Source organism: Somniosus microcephalus, chromosome 33 (genome assembly GCF_052327205.1).
Source record: "Somniosus microcephalus isolate GS21.2 chromosome 33, FLI_Smic_1.0, whole genome shotgun sequence".
NCBI lineage: Eukaryota > Metazoa > Chordata > Chondrichthyes > Squaliformes > Somniosidae > Somniosus > Somniosus microcephalus.
In genome coordinates, this window is record NC_141019.1 from 4,191,617 (window position 1) to 4,208,613 (window position 16,997).

Genomic DNA, 16,997 nt, shown 5'->3' on the forward strand with positions numbered 1-16,997 from the left:
GTCGATGCCGGCTGGGGCGACGTCTTTTATGGACACGGTGTCCTCCCTTCCGTCGGCGTGCCGGACATATGCGTATTGGGGGTTGGCGTGGAGTAGGTGTACTGGCTCCACGAGAGGGTCCGTCTTGTGGCCCCTCACATGCCTTCGCACGAGTACCGGACCTGGGGTGGAGAGCCATGACGGCATGGATACGCCTGAGGTGGATTTCCGGGGAAAGACAAACATTCGTTCATGAGGCGTGGTATTAGTGGCCGTACACAATAGCGACCGTATCAAATGGAGCACATCCGAGAGGACTTCCTGCCAGCGGGAGATAGGGAGGCCCTTGGTCCTTAGAGCTAGAGTGACTGCTTTCCATACTGTCCCGTTCTCCCGCTCCACTTGGCCGTTACCCCGGGGGTTGTAGCTGGTGGTACGGCTCGTGGCGATCCCCCTGGACAGCATGTACTGGCGTAGCTCTTCACTCATGAAGGACGCCCCCCTATCCGTATGGATGTAGCTCGGCATACCGAACAGGCAGAACAGGCTGTTGAGGCATTTAATGACCGTGGCGCTGGTCATGTCTGGGCAGGGGAAGGCGAATGGGAACCGGGAGTATTCGTCCACAATGTTCAGGAAGTAAACATTGCGGTCGACGGACGGGAGGGGGCCCTTGAAATCTAAGCTGAGCCGCTCAAAGGGCCGTGTAGCTTTGATTAAGTGGGCTCTATCTGGGCGGTAGAACCGAGGCTTGCACTCAGCGCAAGTGCGGCAGTTCCTGGTCAGGGACCGAACTTCCTCAATCGAGTAGGGTAAGTTACGGGACTTTATGAAGTGGAACAGCCGCGTGACCCCTGGGTGGCAGAGGTCGTTGTGGGGGGTCTGTAGCCGATCCCCGGTGGCGCTGGCACACATCCCTCGTGAGAGGGCGTCAGGGGATTCGTTAAGGGCCCCTGGCCGGTAAATGATGTCGTACTCGAAGGTGGAGAGCTCGATCCGCCACCTAAGAATCTTATCATTTTTAATCTTCCCCCTCTGTTTATTATTGAACATAAACGCTACCGACCACTGGTCGGTAAGTAGGGTGAAGCGTTTGCCGGCTAGGTAGTGGCGCCAGTGGCGCACTGCCTCCACGATGGCTTGGGCCTCCTTTTCCACGGAGGAGTGTCTGATCTCGGGCCCTTGGAGGGTCCTCGAGAAGAAAGCTACGGGCCGCCCCACCTGGTTGAGGGTGGCCGCCAAGGCGAAGTCAGACGCATCACTTTCCACTTGAAATGGAGTGTTCTCGTCCACTGCCTGTAGCGTGGCCCGCTCAATATCCTGCTTAATGCTTTTGAAGGTGGCGTGGGCCTCAGCAGAGAGCGGGAAAGAGGATGCTTTCAAGAGGGGGCGGGCTTTGTCGGAGTAGTTGGGGACCCATTGGGAATAATAAGAAAATAACCCCAGGCATCTTTTCAGGGCTTTGGGAGTGTTGGGCAGGGGCAGCTCCCGTAGGGGGCGCAATCGGTCGGGGTCTGGTCCGATTTCCCCATTCTCCACCACGCTGCCTAGTATGCAGAGGCGCGTGGTGTTGTAAACGCACTTGTCCTCGTTGTAGGTGAGGTTGAGTTTTTGTGCGGTTTTCAGGAACCTCTCGAGGTTCGAGTCGTGATCCTGCTGGTTGTGACCGCAGATGGTGACGTTGTCGAGGTAGGGGAAGGTTGCCTGCAAGTGGTGGTCATCGACCATGCGGTCCATCTCCCTCTGGTAGACCGAGACCCCATTCGTCACCCCAAAGGGGACTCTGAGGAATTGGTAGAGGCGTCCGTTCGCCTCGAAGGCGGTGTACGGGCGGTCCTCTGGTCTGATAGGGAGCTGGTGGTACGCTGACTTGAGGTCGATGGTGGAGAACACCCGGTATTGGGCGATTTGGTTCACCATTTCTGATATGCGGGGTAGCGGGTAGGCGTCTAGTAGGGTGTACCTGTTGATCGTTTGACTATAGTCGATCACCATCCGTTTCTTCTCGCTACCCCTTACCACTACCACTTGGGCGCGCCACGGGCTGTTGCTGCGTTCAATAATGCGCTCTTTCAGGAGCTTGTCTACCTCGGTCGCGATAAACCGCCTGTCCTCCCAGCTGTACCTCCTGCTTTTGGTCGCTATTGGCCGGCAGTTAGGGGTAAGGTTCGCGAATAGCGAAGGCGGCTTTACCTTCAGGGTAGCCAGACCGCACACTGTGAGGGGCAGCTGGGACCCACCGTACTTGAGCGTGATGCTTTGGTGGTTGCACTGGAAATCCAGGCCCAAGATCACGCTCGCACATAGGTTCTTCATGATTAATACTTTAAAATTATCATATACAGTTCCGTTAACGCACAATTGTACCGTGCAGTAACCCAGAATGGTCGATGTCTGGGTTTTGTCAGCCATAGAGATGGTACCCTGAGTAGGGACCACCTTTAGGGAGAGTTGTTGTGCCAGTTCTGGGTGGATAAAGCTCTCCGTGCTTCCACTGTCAATTAAGCATTTAACCCGGCACCCGTTTACCTCGATGTCCACCATTGATCTGGATAGCGGGTGCGGCCTGGTCTGGTCCACTGTGACCGATGCCACTGTAGGGCCCTGATCGATACAAGATGGCGTCCACGCTGTCTGCTCACAAGATGGCGGACCCCACGAGGTCGGGCAAGATGGCGTCCAAGATGGCCGCTGCCACGGCGCACACGCGGCGGTGGCAGGTTTTCCGGCGGTTGGTTTTCCGGCGGGGTTCCCTCTGCACACCTTCCCGAAGTGCCCCTTCTTACCGCACTTAAAGCAGGTGGTGCCTTTCGCCGGGCACAGGTTTCTGGTGTGCTTTGGCTGCCCGCAGAAGTAGCAGTTGGATCCCTGACGCGTCGCGGCTGTCGTAGGGCTTCTGGGGGGAGAGCGGGGCCCAGCCGGTGTCGGGCTGTCGGGCGGGGAAGATGCCTTCCAAGATGGCAGCGCACACGTGGCGGCGTGGACGGCGCGGGCTGAAGAGTAGGCGTCCGAGTTTCTCTGGGCCACATCCAGGGATCGCGCGGTGTCCGTAGCCTGTTTCAGGTCCAACCCCGTTTTTTCCAGCAGTCTTTGCCGGATGTAAGTGGAGCTGAGGCCTGTGATGAAGGCATCGCGAACAAGCTCGTCAGTGTACACCGCGGCTTTTACATCTCGGCACTTGCAGTCTTTGCCAAGCATTTTCAGGGTGCTTAGGAACTCCTCCACCGATTCCCCAGGTTGCTGTGCGCGGGTGGCGAGCAGGTGCCTAGCATACACCTCATTCGTAGGCTGCTGGTAATGCGCCTTTAAGATGTCGCAGGCGGCCAGGTACGTCTCGGCGTCTTGGATGAGGGGGTAAACCCGGTGGCTTACCCAATTCCGCAGAATTCCGAGTCTCATCCTTGCAGCGTCCGTAGCGTCTTTGACGGCTGCGGAATTGTCCAGGAAGAATTCCATACACTCAAACCAGTGTCCGAAGCGTGCTGATGCGTCCGGAGCATGTTGATCCAAATCCAAACGTTCGGGTTTCAGGAGTTGATCCATAGTGTTGAAAAAATAAGTTAATAAAATTGATGTGCCTCAATAATTCCGAGACTCGAAGGTAGCAGAACAAAACAAGGCTTTTATTAACTTAGAACGAAACACGTAAGCGAGAGAAATGTCGTCCTTCTGGAGATTGGGGCTAGACTGAAGCTAGCTTACAAACGGGGCCAGGTATGGGCGGAGCCCTACACACAGCACATTCCAGTATACAATACAGCACATTCCAGTACACAATACAATGAGGTCTGGGGGAAGGGAAATGACACTGAAACCGATCTCAGTCACAGGCAGTGATGAATGGAAATATTTCATCACAGAGCCGACAGACCAGATATGGTCAATATCACAATTCACCAGTGATACCACCCAGGAGCAACTTGTGCCCCCGCCCTCCTTATTCTGTGGCCCTGACCAGGATTTCTGCTCCATACGCCCCTGGGGCCAACATTCCTGTCGGCCTGGCTGTGAAATGTTGTCCGAGGTGGGATTCAATGTCTTTAACTCTCCTTTTCTTGTTCTCTACTGAAAGGCGGCACAGGAATGCTATTGACACAGTGGTGTAGTGGTTATGCTACTAAACTCCTGGGCTCATAATCCAGATTGTGAGTTTAAATCCCACCATGGCAGTTTCAGAAATTTGGAAAATAAAAAGTTGGTATCAGTGAAAGTGACCGTGAAGCTACCAGATTGTTGTAAAATTCCAACTGGTTCATTGATTTCCTTTAGGGAAGAAAATCTGCCGTCCTTACCTGGTCCGGCCTATATGTGACTCCAGTCCCACAGCAATGTGGTTGGCTCTTAACTGCTCTCTGAAGTGTCCTAGCAAGCTAAACAGTTGTATCAAACCACTACAGGCTGCAGCGATTCAAGAAGGTAGCTCACCACCACCTTCTCAGGGCAACTAGGGATGGGCAATAAATGCTGGCCTTGCCAGCGACGCCCACATCCCAAGAATGAATTTTTTAAAAATCAGGAGGCAGCTTGCACACAACAAATGAAAGGAAATAAAAACAGAAAATGCTGGAGACACTCAGCAGGTCAGGGAGCATCTGTGAAGAGAGAAACAGAGTTAATGCTTCAGGTCGATGACCTTTCGTCAGAACTGGAAAAAAGCAGGAAATGGAACAGATTTTTAAGCAAGTTTAGGGGCTGGGAAATGGGGGAGGGGAGGAAAGAACAAAAGGGAAGGTCGGTGATAGGACGGAAGGCAGGAGAGATTAAGAGACATTGAGAGACATTAAGAGATATTCAAGGCAAAAGGGGATGGTGATGGGACAGGTTAAGAAACAAAGGATGGCTCTGGATGAAGTGTGAATTGTGCTGGCAGAGTGAAAGACAGCTGCCCTGTGGGAGAGAAGAAAAAGACAGAGTGTGGAAAAAAATATATATATATGATAGGGAAATTGTTGAACTCGATGTTGAGTCCGGAAGGCTGTAAAGTGCCTAATCAAAAGATGAGGTGCTGTTCCTCGAGTTTACGCTGAGCTTCCGTGGAACAATGCAAGAGCCCGAGTACAGTGAGGTCTGAGTGGGAGTGGGGCGGTGAATTAAAGTGACAGGCCACCAGAAGCTCGGGTCACACTTAAGGACTGAACGGAGGTGTTACGCAAAGCGGTCACCCAATCTGCGTTTGGTCTCCCCAGTGTAGAGGAGACCACATCGTGAAAGAACCCTATTAAAATACAACTATTGTTCCTGTAGTTTTCTCCCCCTTCCTATGGGAGTCCTTTGGCCTCCACTTGGCAACTGCGTCCAGAGACATGAAACCAGGAAGTTTATTGCATGGGGAATCACAGATACAGACCTGTGACCTATAACCTGTGAGTTGCCCTCCAGAAAGACATTGATTGGGATCCCTTGACAAAAAGGTCAGTGAGTGACACTGAGCTAGATAAACTTATGCAAGTGATCTGTGATTTGGGGGGGAAAGTTCTCAAATTTTTTTTAAACTTACCTGCTGGTGTTATGCAACTAAAAATCTTTTTTTAAATTGCCATGATTGTATTAGTTGCTAATTGCTAAGTAATGGAACTTAGAAATAAGTACAATTTTGATCCTGACTTTTTTTAACTTGAAATTTTCGGGTGTGTAAATGTAACTGGGAATAAACTAAGCTTAATCCATCAATCTTGGTGTTTCTTGTCTGTGAAAAATATCAAACAAAATATTTTCAAGCAGAAATGACAATTGCCGCAGCTGTTCAACAAACTGCAAACGCAAAGCGTACCAAATTCTCTCTGTGCTATTTTAATGCAGGCATTAACCCGTTATATAACTGGAATTTGGTACGAGCCAGTTAAAAAAACTTGCACCTTATGATAGCTCGCAGAAACATCTCAAAGTCCTTCACATGCAATGAATCACTTTGAAGTGCGGCGGCAGCCATTTTGCGCACAGCAAGCTCGCACAAGCAGCAATGAGACCAATGAATGAGTTCATCTGTTTTTTCGATGATGTTGGCCAAAGAAGGGAGGTTGGCCAGGACACAGAGAGAACTTCCTGCTTTTCAAATAGTGCGAGAGGATCTTTAACATCTACCAGAACCAGCAGATGGGGCCTCGGTTTAACATCTCATTGAAGGACGGCACCTCGACAGTGCAGCACTCCCTCAGTACTGCACTGGGAGTGTCGGCCTAGATTATGTGCTCAAGTCTCTGGAGTGGGACGTGAATCCACAACCTTTTGACTCAGGCATGCGTGCTACCAACTGAACCACGGCTGAAAAATGAGCAAAAATCTAAATAATAATTTCAAATGTCACATTTAAACAGATGAATCAACTACTCTAAATAAAGATGTTCCAGAGACAAAAGGACCCAGCACTCCCATCAAGTGCAAGCTGAGGTAATTATTTCATATCTTTCAAATGTTTCATTAAAAGTGATATCATTTCATAGCTAACTCTTATTATTGCTGTTCTTTTTAAGTTATTTTCTTTTGTTTAGCCCCCTTCCCTGACTGAGACCCCAACCAGCCCACCTGCTCCTCAGCCTCTGTCTAAGCTGCTCTGAGGCTGGTCACTAAGAGTTGCACAGGGCTGTGAGCCGACTTGTGTCCTGCCTTTTTCACCGTCCCTCTGTTCGGGCAAGTCTCTTCCTCCTGACAGCTCAGTTGAGATCAGGAAGTCACTGTAGCACAATTTAGATGTCAGCTGCTCTAATACGGACATAGGAACAGGAGGAGGCCAGTCAGCCCCTCGAGCCCATTCCACCATTCAGTAAGATCATGGCTGATCTGTACAGCAACTTGGTTCCGTAACCCTTGATACCTGTACCCAACAAAAATCTATCAATCTCAGTCTTGAAAGTCAAGGACCTGACCCTTGTTCCTGGCAGAGCTTATTTCAAGTTGAACTGACTATCCTGTGGTCTTTCCTGCCACGATCAGATCTGCTGGACACCATTTTTTTTAAATTACTGTATTTCCCCCTCAATTCTCTCCTCCTCCCCTGAAGATAGTGGCTCATCTGTTACCTCACCAAGTGGCCAATCTTCATGTGTCAGCCCAGTGAATACTGGCAGGCTATTTGACCTTGTGGGGCATCACATTAATCTTGTCCTCACCCGCATTCAAACGTTGTAGCTCTCATTTTTGTTTTTTTTACCCCTACCCTAGCCCAATGGTGCGGAGGCCAATTGTCATGCCATTGGTATCACCTTGAGTTGTGATCGGCTATCTCAGCACCAATCAGATGTGGAACCTGGGACCTTGTCTGCATGACTCAGTGCTACTCCCAGGTCATGCATTTACCGACTGAGGCATTTGGGGCACCGCAGTTGTTTTGTTTTCATTTAAAATTTCGAAAGGGGACAAAAACAGGCTTAGGAGTGAAAAGTTTTTCCACACGTTTGTGCTCTCAGTCCAACTGTAAGCATAAATTAAACAAAGCTCTGCTCTGTCTTCAGGCCTTGCGGATCCATTTAACATCCGAAGGAAGCGGGACCATGAGAAGGAAGTGATTGCTCCATCTACCAAAGTGCACACCTTTCCAAATAAACCCGTAAATTTGTTCTATACAACTGAGAATTACATTTACAGTAGAATAACGTTTGTATTCAAACCCCGTGCGGGTTCACTCACTGGTTTGAGGGACTCAGTGACAATCTTCATCACTAGCCAAGGGAATGAGGAAGAAATGTGTGAGAACCCAATTCTGGAGTTGCCTCATGTCCATCTTTTTTCCATCTCCCATATTGTCCACTCGAAATAAATACTCCAAGTATGTTCTTTTTAAATCCAGTGCTAAGATTCCAATATATCATTGCCATTATCTCCCTTCCATGTGCCTTCTCCACTCCGGAGCTTGGTAATCAGTGTTGCATACTTTGATTTCTGCACAGATTGATTGCATCAGCCTCTGATGTTGCACCCATTTATGTCTCGAACTGCGGTCATCGACTGATCCAGACAGTAACAAATCCACAACACCCTTTGCAACTTCAAGTAATCTGCCCACAGAATGTCACCTTTCTCATCACAATCAGCCTCACTACTACTTTCGTTACATGTGCAGGTTCAAGGATCTAATTAGGCATTTAGTTTTCCAGAACACCACAACACAAACCCCTTCGTTCAAGCTCCAACTTTCCCCTCTGTACAGTGCTGTGCCCCACATAACACACAAGCATTCCCATTACACTGAATTCCAAAGGATCAGATCATTTCCCATTCCATCCTATTATATGGTAATTACAATTCAACAAATCCTTTCCCATTCACTCCATATACAGAATGCCCATCCACCAAATGGTTACGATTCAAGATTCTCCAGATACTTTTTGTCATGCCGTTATTGAAAGCAAGTTTCAATCAACAAACCTGGGTTTCTGTAAATTTAAGCAAATCTTGTGCGCAAAGTAATCTAGGGTAGTTTCATAACAGAGTAAAGTACCAAACCGGTTCATTCACGGATAGTCACTTGCAAAAGCAAGCGGCAACAGCCTGGAGGGGATAAACAGGCAGTTGAATTCATTTGATTGGCTTTCTTTCCAGAATAAGATGGATAAACACTTCCTCAAAAGGACGCAGCGGCTCGAATCTCCTTCTTAGCTGCATCTTGCCTCCACGTCTGTTTGACAGGCTTGGTCAAAATTGTTGCATTCTCATGTCCATAACCTTTTAAACAGTCCTTGAGAAGTCAGTCTGTGTGCACTTTTCTCGAATGAAATATGGGATCCCACCCCAACACACGGGAACATAGTGGTTATGTTACTGGACTATTAATAATCTGGATTAATAATCTGGAGACGTGAGTTCAAATCCCACATGGCAGTTAATTAAAAATTTGGAATAAATAAAAAACTAGTATCAGTGATAGTGACCATGAAACTATCGGATTGTCGTAAAAACCCATCTGGTTCACTAATGTCCTTTAGGAAAGGAAATCTGCCGTCCTTACCCGGTCTGGCCTATATGTGACTCCAGACTCACAGCAATGTGGTTGACTCTTAACTGCCCTCTGAAATGGCCTAGCAAGCCACGCAAGGGCAATTAGGGATGGCCAATAAATGCTCACCTTGCCAGCGATGCCCACATCCCGTGAATGAATTTTTAAAAAACCACCACCACATAGCACATACACAAAAGCATACTGATGGGCACCTGTGGTGTTTAACACATGCTGTCTTGGTGAGTGTTCTCCTGATTGGATTCTGTTGTAGCCTGGTGTGATCTGTGCATTGTTTCTAGTATTTGGGTGTGCTCGGTAACTGGTACCCACACTTCTGTTAGTAATTAACTGTATTGTCTTGACGAGCTTTTTTTCTGAAATAAATCGTGCAGTGCCAGAAGAATAAAACCCAGCATGCAGTTACAGAAGCCATTTTGAGGGTGGAATCTTTATTAACAGAGCCTATTTTTAAGCTAAGAAACAGTTTCAAAACCCATAAACTATGAGGAAAAGCTCCAGATCGCTCCCATTAACTGCCATGCATTAAATTCCACAATAATTTTAATCTAAGCATAACATTTTACCAATTATTTATATTTTAAATGATAGTGGGAAGAGATAATTCTTCACAAAAACGATTCCTTGCTATAAAAGGTGCATTGTATTATTTGACAACAGTAATTAAGTAGTTACCGAATGACTCATAATAGACTGGCAGAAATTGGTCCTCTCATTGCACAGCCTGTCAGAATCCTTCTCTCCACATAAACTCCCAATGTGGTATTCACGACTAAATCCAACTCGTTTCTGGTCAGAAGGCTGGGAGGACAGGCATTCCATCTCAGGTATGGGAGAGGAGCGGGGCACGGGGGGATGAGATGGAAAGCCGTGCTTCCATTGCGCCTCCTCCTGGTTGACCACAGGATGGCATGCTCACCTTCTGTGGCCAAGCCACCGAACTTGGTCCTTCAGGGTGCTAGTGGCAGTGAAAACAAGCCTCTGAAGGGAGACAAATGGGAAAAAACATAATGAAAATATAACATTTTGGAATATCACACTGCTGATGATGCACCACTGTTGTTCTTTCACAACCATGAAGTCACCAGAGTGGTGTGTAAGTGGGACGTCTTGCAGGCGTGAAAGAACCGGAAGACGCTCTGGCTGGGTGTTTATTCTGTGGCCACTGCCGAGCTCCGATTTAAAGGGACACTGGGAGCCAGTTGCTTCGAAGTGTGGGTCCTAAAACAGCCTGTGATGTAAAACACATGGTGTATACAGGGAACCACTTGCTACAACACAACACAAATGAATCTCCAGTGGGATTTGGTACCATCACTTACAAGAAGATTAATCAAAATTCCCCGTGTCCTGCCAGCTGTGGGGAGTGGAGACTCAACTGAAATTGTTAGATTCTGCACAGGTGTTGTCTGTAATCTTGTTATTTTTGCTGCTATTAAAATCAGGCTTTGTGGAGATTGACAATGACCACAGATTAAAGTGGGTTCTCATTGTGCTACATGCGTGCAAAATGGGGTTCTATATAGATGCACAGTAGAGATATAAATGTAAGTGTTCGCTCTTTTCTGGAGTAAACTGCACATCGTGAAATAGTATTATTTAACACTTCTTGAACCACAGCACAGACTGCACTTCACGCATAATAAATTTTCCATATTGTACACAACAAATTCATCTGAGTTTTATTCTTTAAAGTGTCTCAAGATCATGTGTATAAATGCAATGGCAGCGATGTCTTTAGAATCATCGAATGTTCCAGCACAGAAACAGGCTCATCAAGTCTGTGCTGGTGTTTTTCTTCCTCTGTGCCACCTAGTTTAATCCCACTCTCCTGCTCACTCACCGAGGGGGAAACATTTGGTTGGTTAGCACCTCCCATTAGCACCTTCGGGGGGCGCTAACGGGGCACTCGGAACTTAGTGCCGCTCGCGACATTGACCAGTCGTTTTGCGGCGGCGCTAAACACTACCGCCACGATCTCCTGCGCCCGCAGATCGTGAAGTCAGTCGAGCGTGCAACGCCCCAGACCAGACATTGAGTCGCGCCCCCTGCCTTAGCGCCTGCTGCTAGGAACGACAGATAAAGGGGAACGTTTCCAAGTCGGGAAGGGGCTGGGGGAGCACTATTTAAAGGCGGGCACTTCTTGCCTTTTCTTGTCGGCAAAATTTTTGGTACACGCAGGTTGAGAGACGTCTGGAGAGATTCGACGCTGTCCTAAGGAGTTTTGGCCCTCGGCACCACTTTTGATGTTCCTAAGCGCCGAGCTCTTTCCCTGGGCCTATCCATTGGTGCTTCCAACACAATTGCTTTCGAGGTCTCTCCAGGCCGAGATTCAAGGCTGCAATGAGCAGGGTGTGGTTGGCTAGCAAGATGGCCCCTCCCCTTTAAGAACTGGACGGCTCCAGTCTGCCTGGCTTCCATGGTAACGGACATCGCCTGAGCTTCGGTAGCGTTCTGAAGTAGCCTTGCCTGATTTAGCGCTCGAATCACCTCCAGGGGCAAATTTTGCAGTTGGCGGCGATAATTAGCACCGGACGCTAAACTTTGCGCCCGGCCGATATTAGCACCCCAAAATGGGCGATACCGAATTTTTCCCTCCATATCTTTTAATATCTCAATCAATATTTTAATGAGGGTAACTGGCGCACACCTGCTTTAACCATCCATCTGGCTGGATCTCATCGAGCACCATTGGGCCTTATTCTCCTCTGCCAAAACTGTCTACCACCCCAGGATCACCCTGGAGATCAACAATAATCTCCGGCTTCTTTTCTCCATGACCAACCGTGTCCTTAAACCCCTCTCCCCTGCCCCCTCCACCTGTACCTCCAACAGCAAGTGCGAGAAGTTTGCGGCCTTCTTTGTCACTAAGATTGGGACCATCCATTCAGCTGCCTCTGCCGCTTCCCTCCCTTCCCCTTGCCCACCAGACCAAACTTGCCCTAAGGCTCCCCCCTGCCCTAGCCCTGAACCCACATCTTTCTGTCCTTGCAAACTACCGCCCCCATCTCCAACCACCCTTTCCTCTCCAAAATCCTTGAACATGTTGTCTTCTCCCAAATCCATGCCCATTTTTCCTACAACTCCATGTTTGAATCCCTCCAATCAGGTTTCCACCCCGCCACAGTACTGAAATGACGTCCTATGAGACTGTGACCGTGGTAAACTATCCCCCCCCTCGACCTGTCTGCAGCCTTTGACACGGTTGACCACACCATCCTTCTCCAACGCCTCTCCACTGTTGTCCAGCTGGGTGGGACTGCACTCGCCTGGTTCCATTCTTATTTATCCAGTCACAGCCAGAGAATCTCCTGCAATGGCTTCTCCTCCTGCCCCATATCGCCACCCTCCATAAATTTGAGCTCATCCAAAACTCTGCTGCCCGTATCCTATCCCGCACTGAGTGCTGTTCAACCCTGTGCTCACTGACCTACATTGGCTCCCGGTCCGGCAACACCTCGAATTTAAAATTCTCATCCTTGTATTCAAATCTCTTCATGGCCTCAGCCTTCCTATCTCTGTAACCTCCTCCAGCTCTACAATGGCACCCCGTCCCCAAACACTCGGTTCCTCTGACTCCATCCTCTTGTCCATCCCTCCTCCCTTCGCCCCACCAATGGCGGCCGTGCCTTCAGCCACCTGGGCCCTAAGCTCTAGAATTCCCTCCCTAAACCTCTCCGCCTCTCCATCTCTCTGTCCTCCTTTAAGATGCTCCTTATAACCTACCTCTTTGACCAAGCTTGTGGTCACTCCTTCCATTATCTCCTCTGTTCGCTCGGTGTCCATTTTTCTTTGATTACGCCTCTGTGAAGGGCCTTGGGATTTTCCATGTTAAAGGTGCTATATAAATGCAGGTTTGGGCTAATCTCACTCTCTACACACCCTTATTATAATAGCCCTCTTTTTCTAGCAACTATCCAATTCCCTTTTAAAAGCAGAGTGGGAATTCTCTGCCACAAACCATTGTTGAAACAAAGTCAATAAACTCTTAAAAGGGAATGAAATAACTGCTTGGAAAAAGAAGAATATTGAAGGGTATGGGAGCTAAAGGAAGAGTGGGACACCAGCACAAACCTGATGGGCCGAATGGCCTGTTGCTGTGCTGTAATATTCTATAATGTTCTTACAACCTGCCAGTACTGTTTTTATAGCTCTAATCTCACAGTGGCGAATAGGGTTCAGGTCTAAATTAATCTGAGCAGAGTAAATTTGACACTGGAATTATTCTCATTACACTGCAGTCTATTTGGATACAGAAATATCACAAGCCAAATTATATTTCTTGTCCTGGCTAAAATGACTGCAGTTTCTATTTACATTTTAAAGAATATACAGAAATTTAGAAACTAGGCAATCCTATAAACGCAAAGCAATGCTGTCATACATACACAGCACTGAAAAGTCCTCTGTAAGAGCCCCCAACTCTTGTTTTTTTTTCTTCAGTTGAAGAAACTTCTGTAGTTTAATGGCCACAGTCTAATACTACTTCAGAAATGCCTTTATTTGTGTTGAATTCGCCCTTGTGGTGCGTGTAACATCAGCTCTTCATTCTGGCAGGCTCAGGTTGAGAAACGAACTGCACAATGTCATTCACAGTCCAGCTTTAAACCAGAATCCCCTTTGATGTCAGTGTTGCAGATCAGAGGGACAGTGCTATTTGTGAAGCTAACAAAGACACCATCCCCCTCAAAACATAAAGCAAAAAACTGCCGATGCTGGAAATCTGAAAGCTAAACAGAAAATGTTGGAACCGCTGAGCACCAGAGAACAAAACCGAGGGGGTTATTGTTTCAGGTGTGTGGGCCCTTTGCCAAAACTGGAGGATAATCCAGATGAACTTTTCCTATTCCTCCATCCCTATTATTATCCTAAAACTGCATGCTTTACTCTGATCAAAATCTGTAGATTTTGGAGATGGACCCTTTTAAGATACAATGCTGCGAGGAACTGAGGGTTTCAGAAGGCACAGCTTCCAGCAGCCACCTGTGGGGCTGGATCCGATTTCTGTTGATGGGAATAGCGACACCATAACATGTGGACCTTCTGTCCCCACAGCTGTTGATGTCTGCCTCCCACCATTTGCATTGCAAGCAAGCTGTCCCCAATTAACACATCAGGATCAAAGCACGGCTTCATCTACAGAAACTTGCCAGCAAAATTCAGTGGCAGCAGCTACCTTGTGACTTAGGAACCCAGTACCGCATCCATTTCACCATTATGAAATGAGAACGACATCAATTTCAGAAATATACACAACCCGTGACAGAACAATATTTCTGCATTTGGCACAAGGGGAAAGTCCATTCTACAAAACCTCAGGGGGTAAAATTGATCAACAGGAATTTTACAGCCTTCTGCTGTCCAGCCACACTGACATTAGCAAAGGCTCCAGAGGTATTCATCATTGCTCATTCACCTCTAGCCTGAGGGACATGGCTCAGGAAACTAAAAAAAAGGAAAAAAATTTTGTTCATCTATAATTTTAAACGTTGTTGCATTTTCAAATATTTCACATAAGTTACGAATGATCGAGAAATACGGATGTAGCATCACTTAGTACCTGCTGGTGGTGCTTTTCAGCTTGATTAGCTCAGCAGTGCCACCAACAGGAAGTAAGAGGTACTCCATCTCTAATTTGAAAGTAATGAAAGAACAACTTGCATTTATATGGCGCCTTTAACGTAGTAAAATGTCCCCAGGCGCTTCACAGGAGCGTAATCAAACAAAATTTGACACCGAGCCACATGAGGAGATATTAGGACAGGTGACCAAAAGCTTGGTCAAAGAGGTAGGTTTTAAGGAGCGTCTTAAAGGAGGAGAGAGAGGCGGAGAGGTTTAGGGAGGGAATTCCAGAGCTTCGGGCCCAGGCAGCTGAAGACACGGCCGCCAATGGTGGAGCGATTATAATCAGAGATGGTCAGGAGGGCAGAATTAGAGGAGCGCAGATATCTCGGGGAGGGTTGTGGGGCTGGAGGAGATCACAGAGATAGGGAGGGGCGAGGCCGTGGAGGGATTTGAAAACAAGGATGAGAATTTTGAAATTGAGGCCTTGCTGGACTGGGAGCCAATGTAGGTCAACGAGCAGAGGGGTGATGGGTGAACGGGGCTTGGTGTGAGTTAGGACACGGGCAGCAGAGTTTTGGATGACCTCAAGTTTACGTAGGGTGGAATGTGGGAGGCCAGCCAGGAGTGCGTTGGAATAGTCAAGTCTAGAGATAACAAAGGCATGGGTGAGGGTTTCAGCAGCGGATGAGCTGAGGCAGGGGTGGAGACGGGCGATGTTACAGAGGTGGAAATAAGCAATCTCGATGATGCATGGGATTTGAAGAGCTTTTGAAGGTTTGATGAGAATTTGAAGCCCAGCTTAGGGCTGAACAGGACACTGGTTCAGCTGGAGTGAGTAACGGAGGTGGAGGATGGAGTCAAAGGCAAAAAAAGGTACTGAATTCTGGTGAGTGCAGAATAAGACGGGACTCTTTCCCCCAATATTCAATTGAAGAAAGTGATTGCTCCTCTGTGGCCAAGTATCGGGACAGGCAGTCTGGCAACAGCGGTGAATGTGGAGTCAAGGATGGTGGTGAAGAAAAGCTGGGTGTCATTAGTATATAGGTCACTGAATGTACAGGTCCTGGTCAGTCCTGCTATGGAAGGGAAGAGGCAGAAGGAACCTGTCCAGTCAGTGCCACGGTTTACCAGAGAATTCATGAAACATGGGAGAGCAGCAACAATTTGAGAGCTTTCTGCTTCTAGCGAAAGTTAAAATAGAAGAGGGAGATTCTTCGCTTAGGTGTTCCAGAAACGTGTGCTGTTCGGTATGTGTCCGACTTGTTTAATTTCTGGAAATAAATGTAGCTAATTCAGAATCCGAGTCCAGCTCAAATGTGGTGCGGTGATTATACTGTCTGGATTGGAGGGAACTGAAGTGCAGTGAGCACTGGCGCTCTAGGATTGAGAGTGTTAAAGGGTGCAAGGTGCAATAAAACCCACAGGGCTGAAGCTTCCAGCTTGTAGCAGGCACAAGGTCCACTTATGGGAAATGCAACAACACGGTTCCAAGAGGGACCAGCTCCTTAAATTACCCTAAAGACACATGACAGCAGCTAACTCCGTTTCTCTCTCCACAGATGCTGCCTGACCTGCTGAGTGTTTCCAGCATTTTCTGTTTTTATTTCAGATTTCCAGCATCCGCAGTATTTGGCTTTGGACATTAAATCGAGATGGACATACACTGAAAAGTTGCAGTGCAGCTTAAATCCCATCACAAAGGCAATTTTAAACAGTGGCTGTGATTTTAAGAGTTGGTCGTTTAATCCAAAGTCTGGTTTTATGCCTCATTGGATATTTCTGCTGTGGGTCCCGTTAGCTCGATGAGAAGCTGCCTGCTTCATAACAGGCAGTTAGAATGGTAGGTCTCACTGCATTGCTCATTCACAAGCAACCCAAGGAAGCAGCAGCAGTCCCACAGATAAAGCATGTGCCTCTCTGGTTGTGTCTTTTATCATAATATCACCTTCCTGGTCACTGTAATATTCTCTTTGCCAGATCCAGGCCCGCGCTCCAATTGGTCCACGCTGGTTTGGCCAGTTGCAGTTTCCACCAGTCTCACGTGACCTTGTAGGCCCCCCTCGGGAAAGTAGCGATAGTAATATCCGTATGGGCGGAGACGGTAAACAAAGTACTCCAAGGTGTACATCAGGTCCGCGGTGACATAGTGGAAAGAGACTGCAAGGCTGGAGCAGCACTGAGGACCCTGAGGGTTCAGAAAGGAAAGAGAGAAAAAATATCAGCTCCAACAAATCAAGATTGAGGGAGAGACAGAGACACAGAGAGAGAGACAGAGAGAGAGAGACAGAGAGAGAGACAGAGAGACAGACAGAGAGAGAGAGAGACAGAGAGAGAGAGAGAGAGAGAGAGACAGAGAGAGAGACAGAGAGAGAGAGACAGACAGAGAGAGAGAGAGAGAGACAGAAAGAGAGAGACAGAGAGAGAGAGAGAGAGAGAGAGAGACAGAGAGAGAGAGACAGAGAGAGAGAGAGACAGAGAGAGAGAGAGAGAGACAGAGAGAGAG

General features: G+C 47.9%; 2 protein-coding genes across 4 annotated transcripts in view; one reads left to right on the forward strand and one right to left on the reverse strand.

The window, feature by feature from the left end:
- The window catches only part of LOC147096939 (tachykinin-3-like), a 28,550-nt gene extending 19,987 nt beyond the window's left edge, over window positions 1-8,563 (forward strand). Inside the window, exons 6-7 of the mRNA XM_085972605.1 lie at window positions 6,294-6,366; window positions 7,428-8,563. Coding sequence (XP_085828731.1) covers window positions 6,294-6,366; window positions 7,428-7,446 — 92 coding nt within the window. The 3' untranslated portion in view covers window positions 7,447-8,563. The remainder of the gene's footprint in view (window positions 1-6,293; window positions 6,367-7,427) is intronic.
- A 780-nt stretch (window positions 8,564-9,343) lies between these two features.
- Window positions 9,344-16,997, reverse strand: part of LOC147096940 (glycoprotein-N-acetylgalactosamine 3-beta-galactosyltransferase 1-like) — a 28,532-nt gene continuing 20,878 nt past the window's right edge. For 2 of the 3 annotated variants that reach the window (XM_085972603.1, XM_085972601.1), the window contains exons 4-5: window positions 16,440-16,679; window positions 9,344-9,910 (exon numbers count right to left, since the gene is read on the reverse strand). In XM_085972603.1, the coding sequence (XP_085828729.1) occupies window positions 9,845-9,910; window positions 16,440-16,679 (306 nt within the window). In that variant the 3' untranslated portion in view covers window positions 9,344-9,844. Of the gene's footprint in view, window positions 16,680-16,997 lie in introns of all 3 variants that reach the window. The other variant, XM_085972604.1, reaches the window with a different exon arrangement.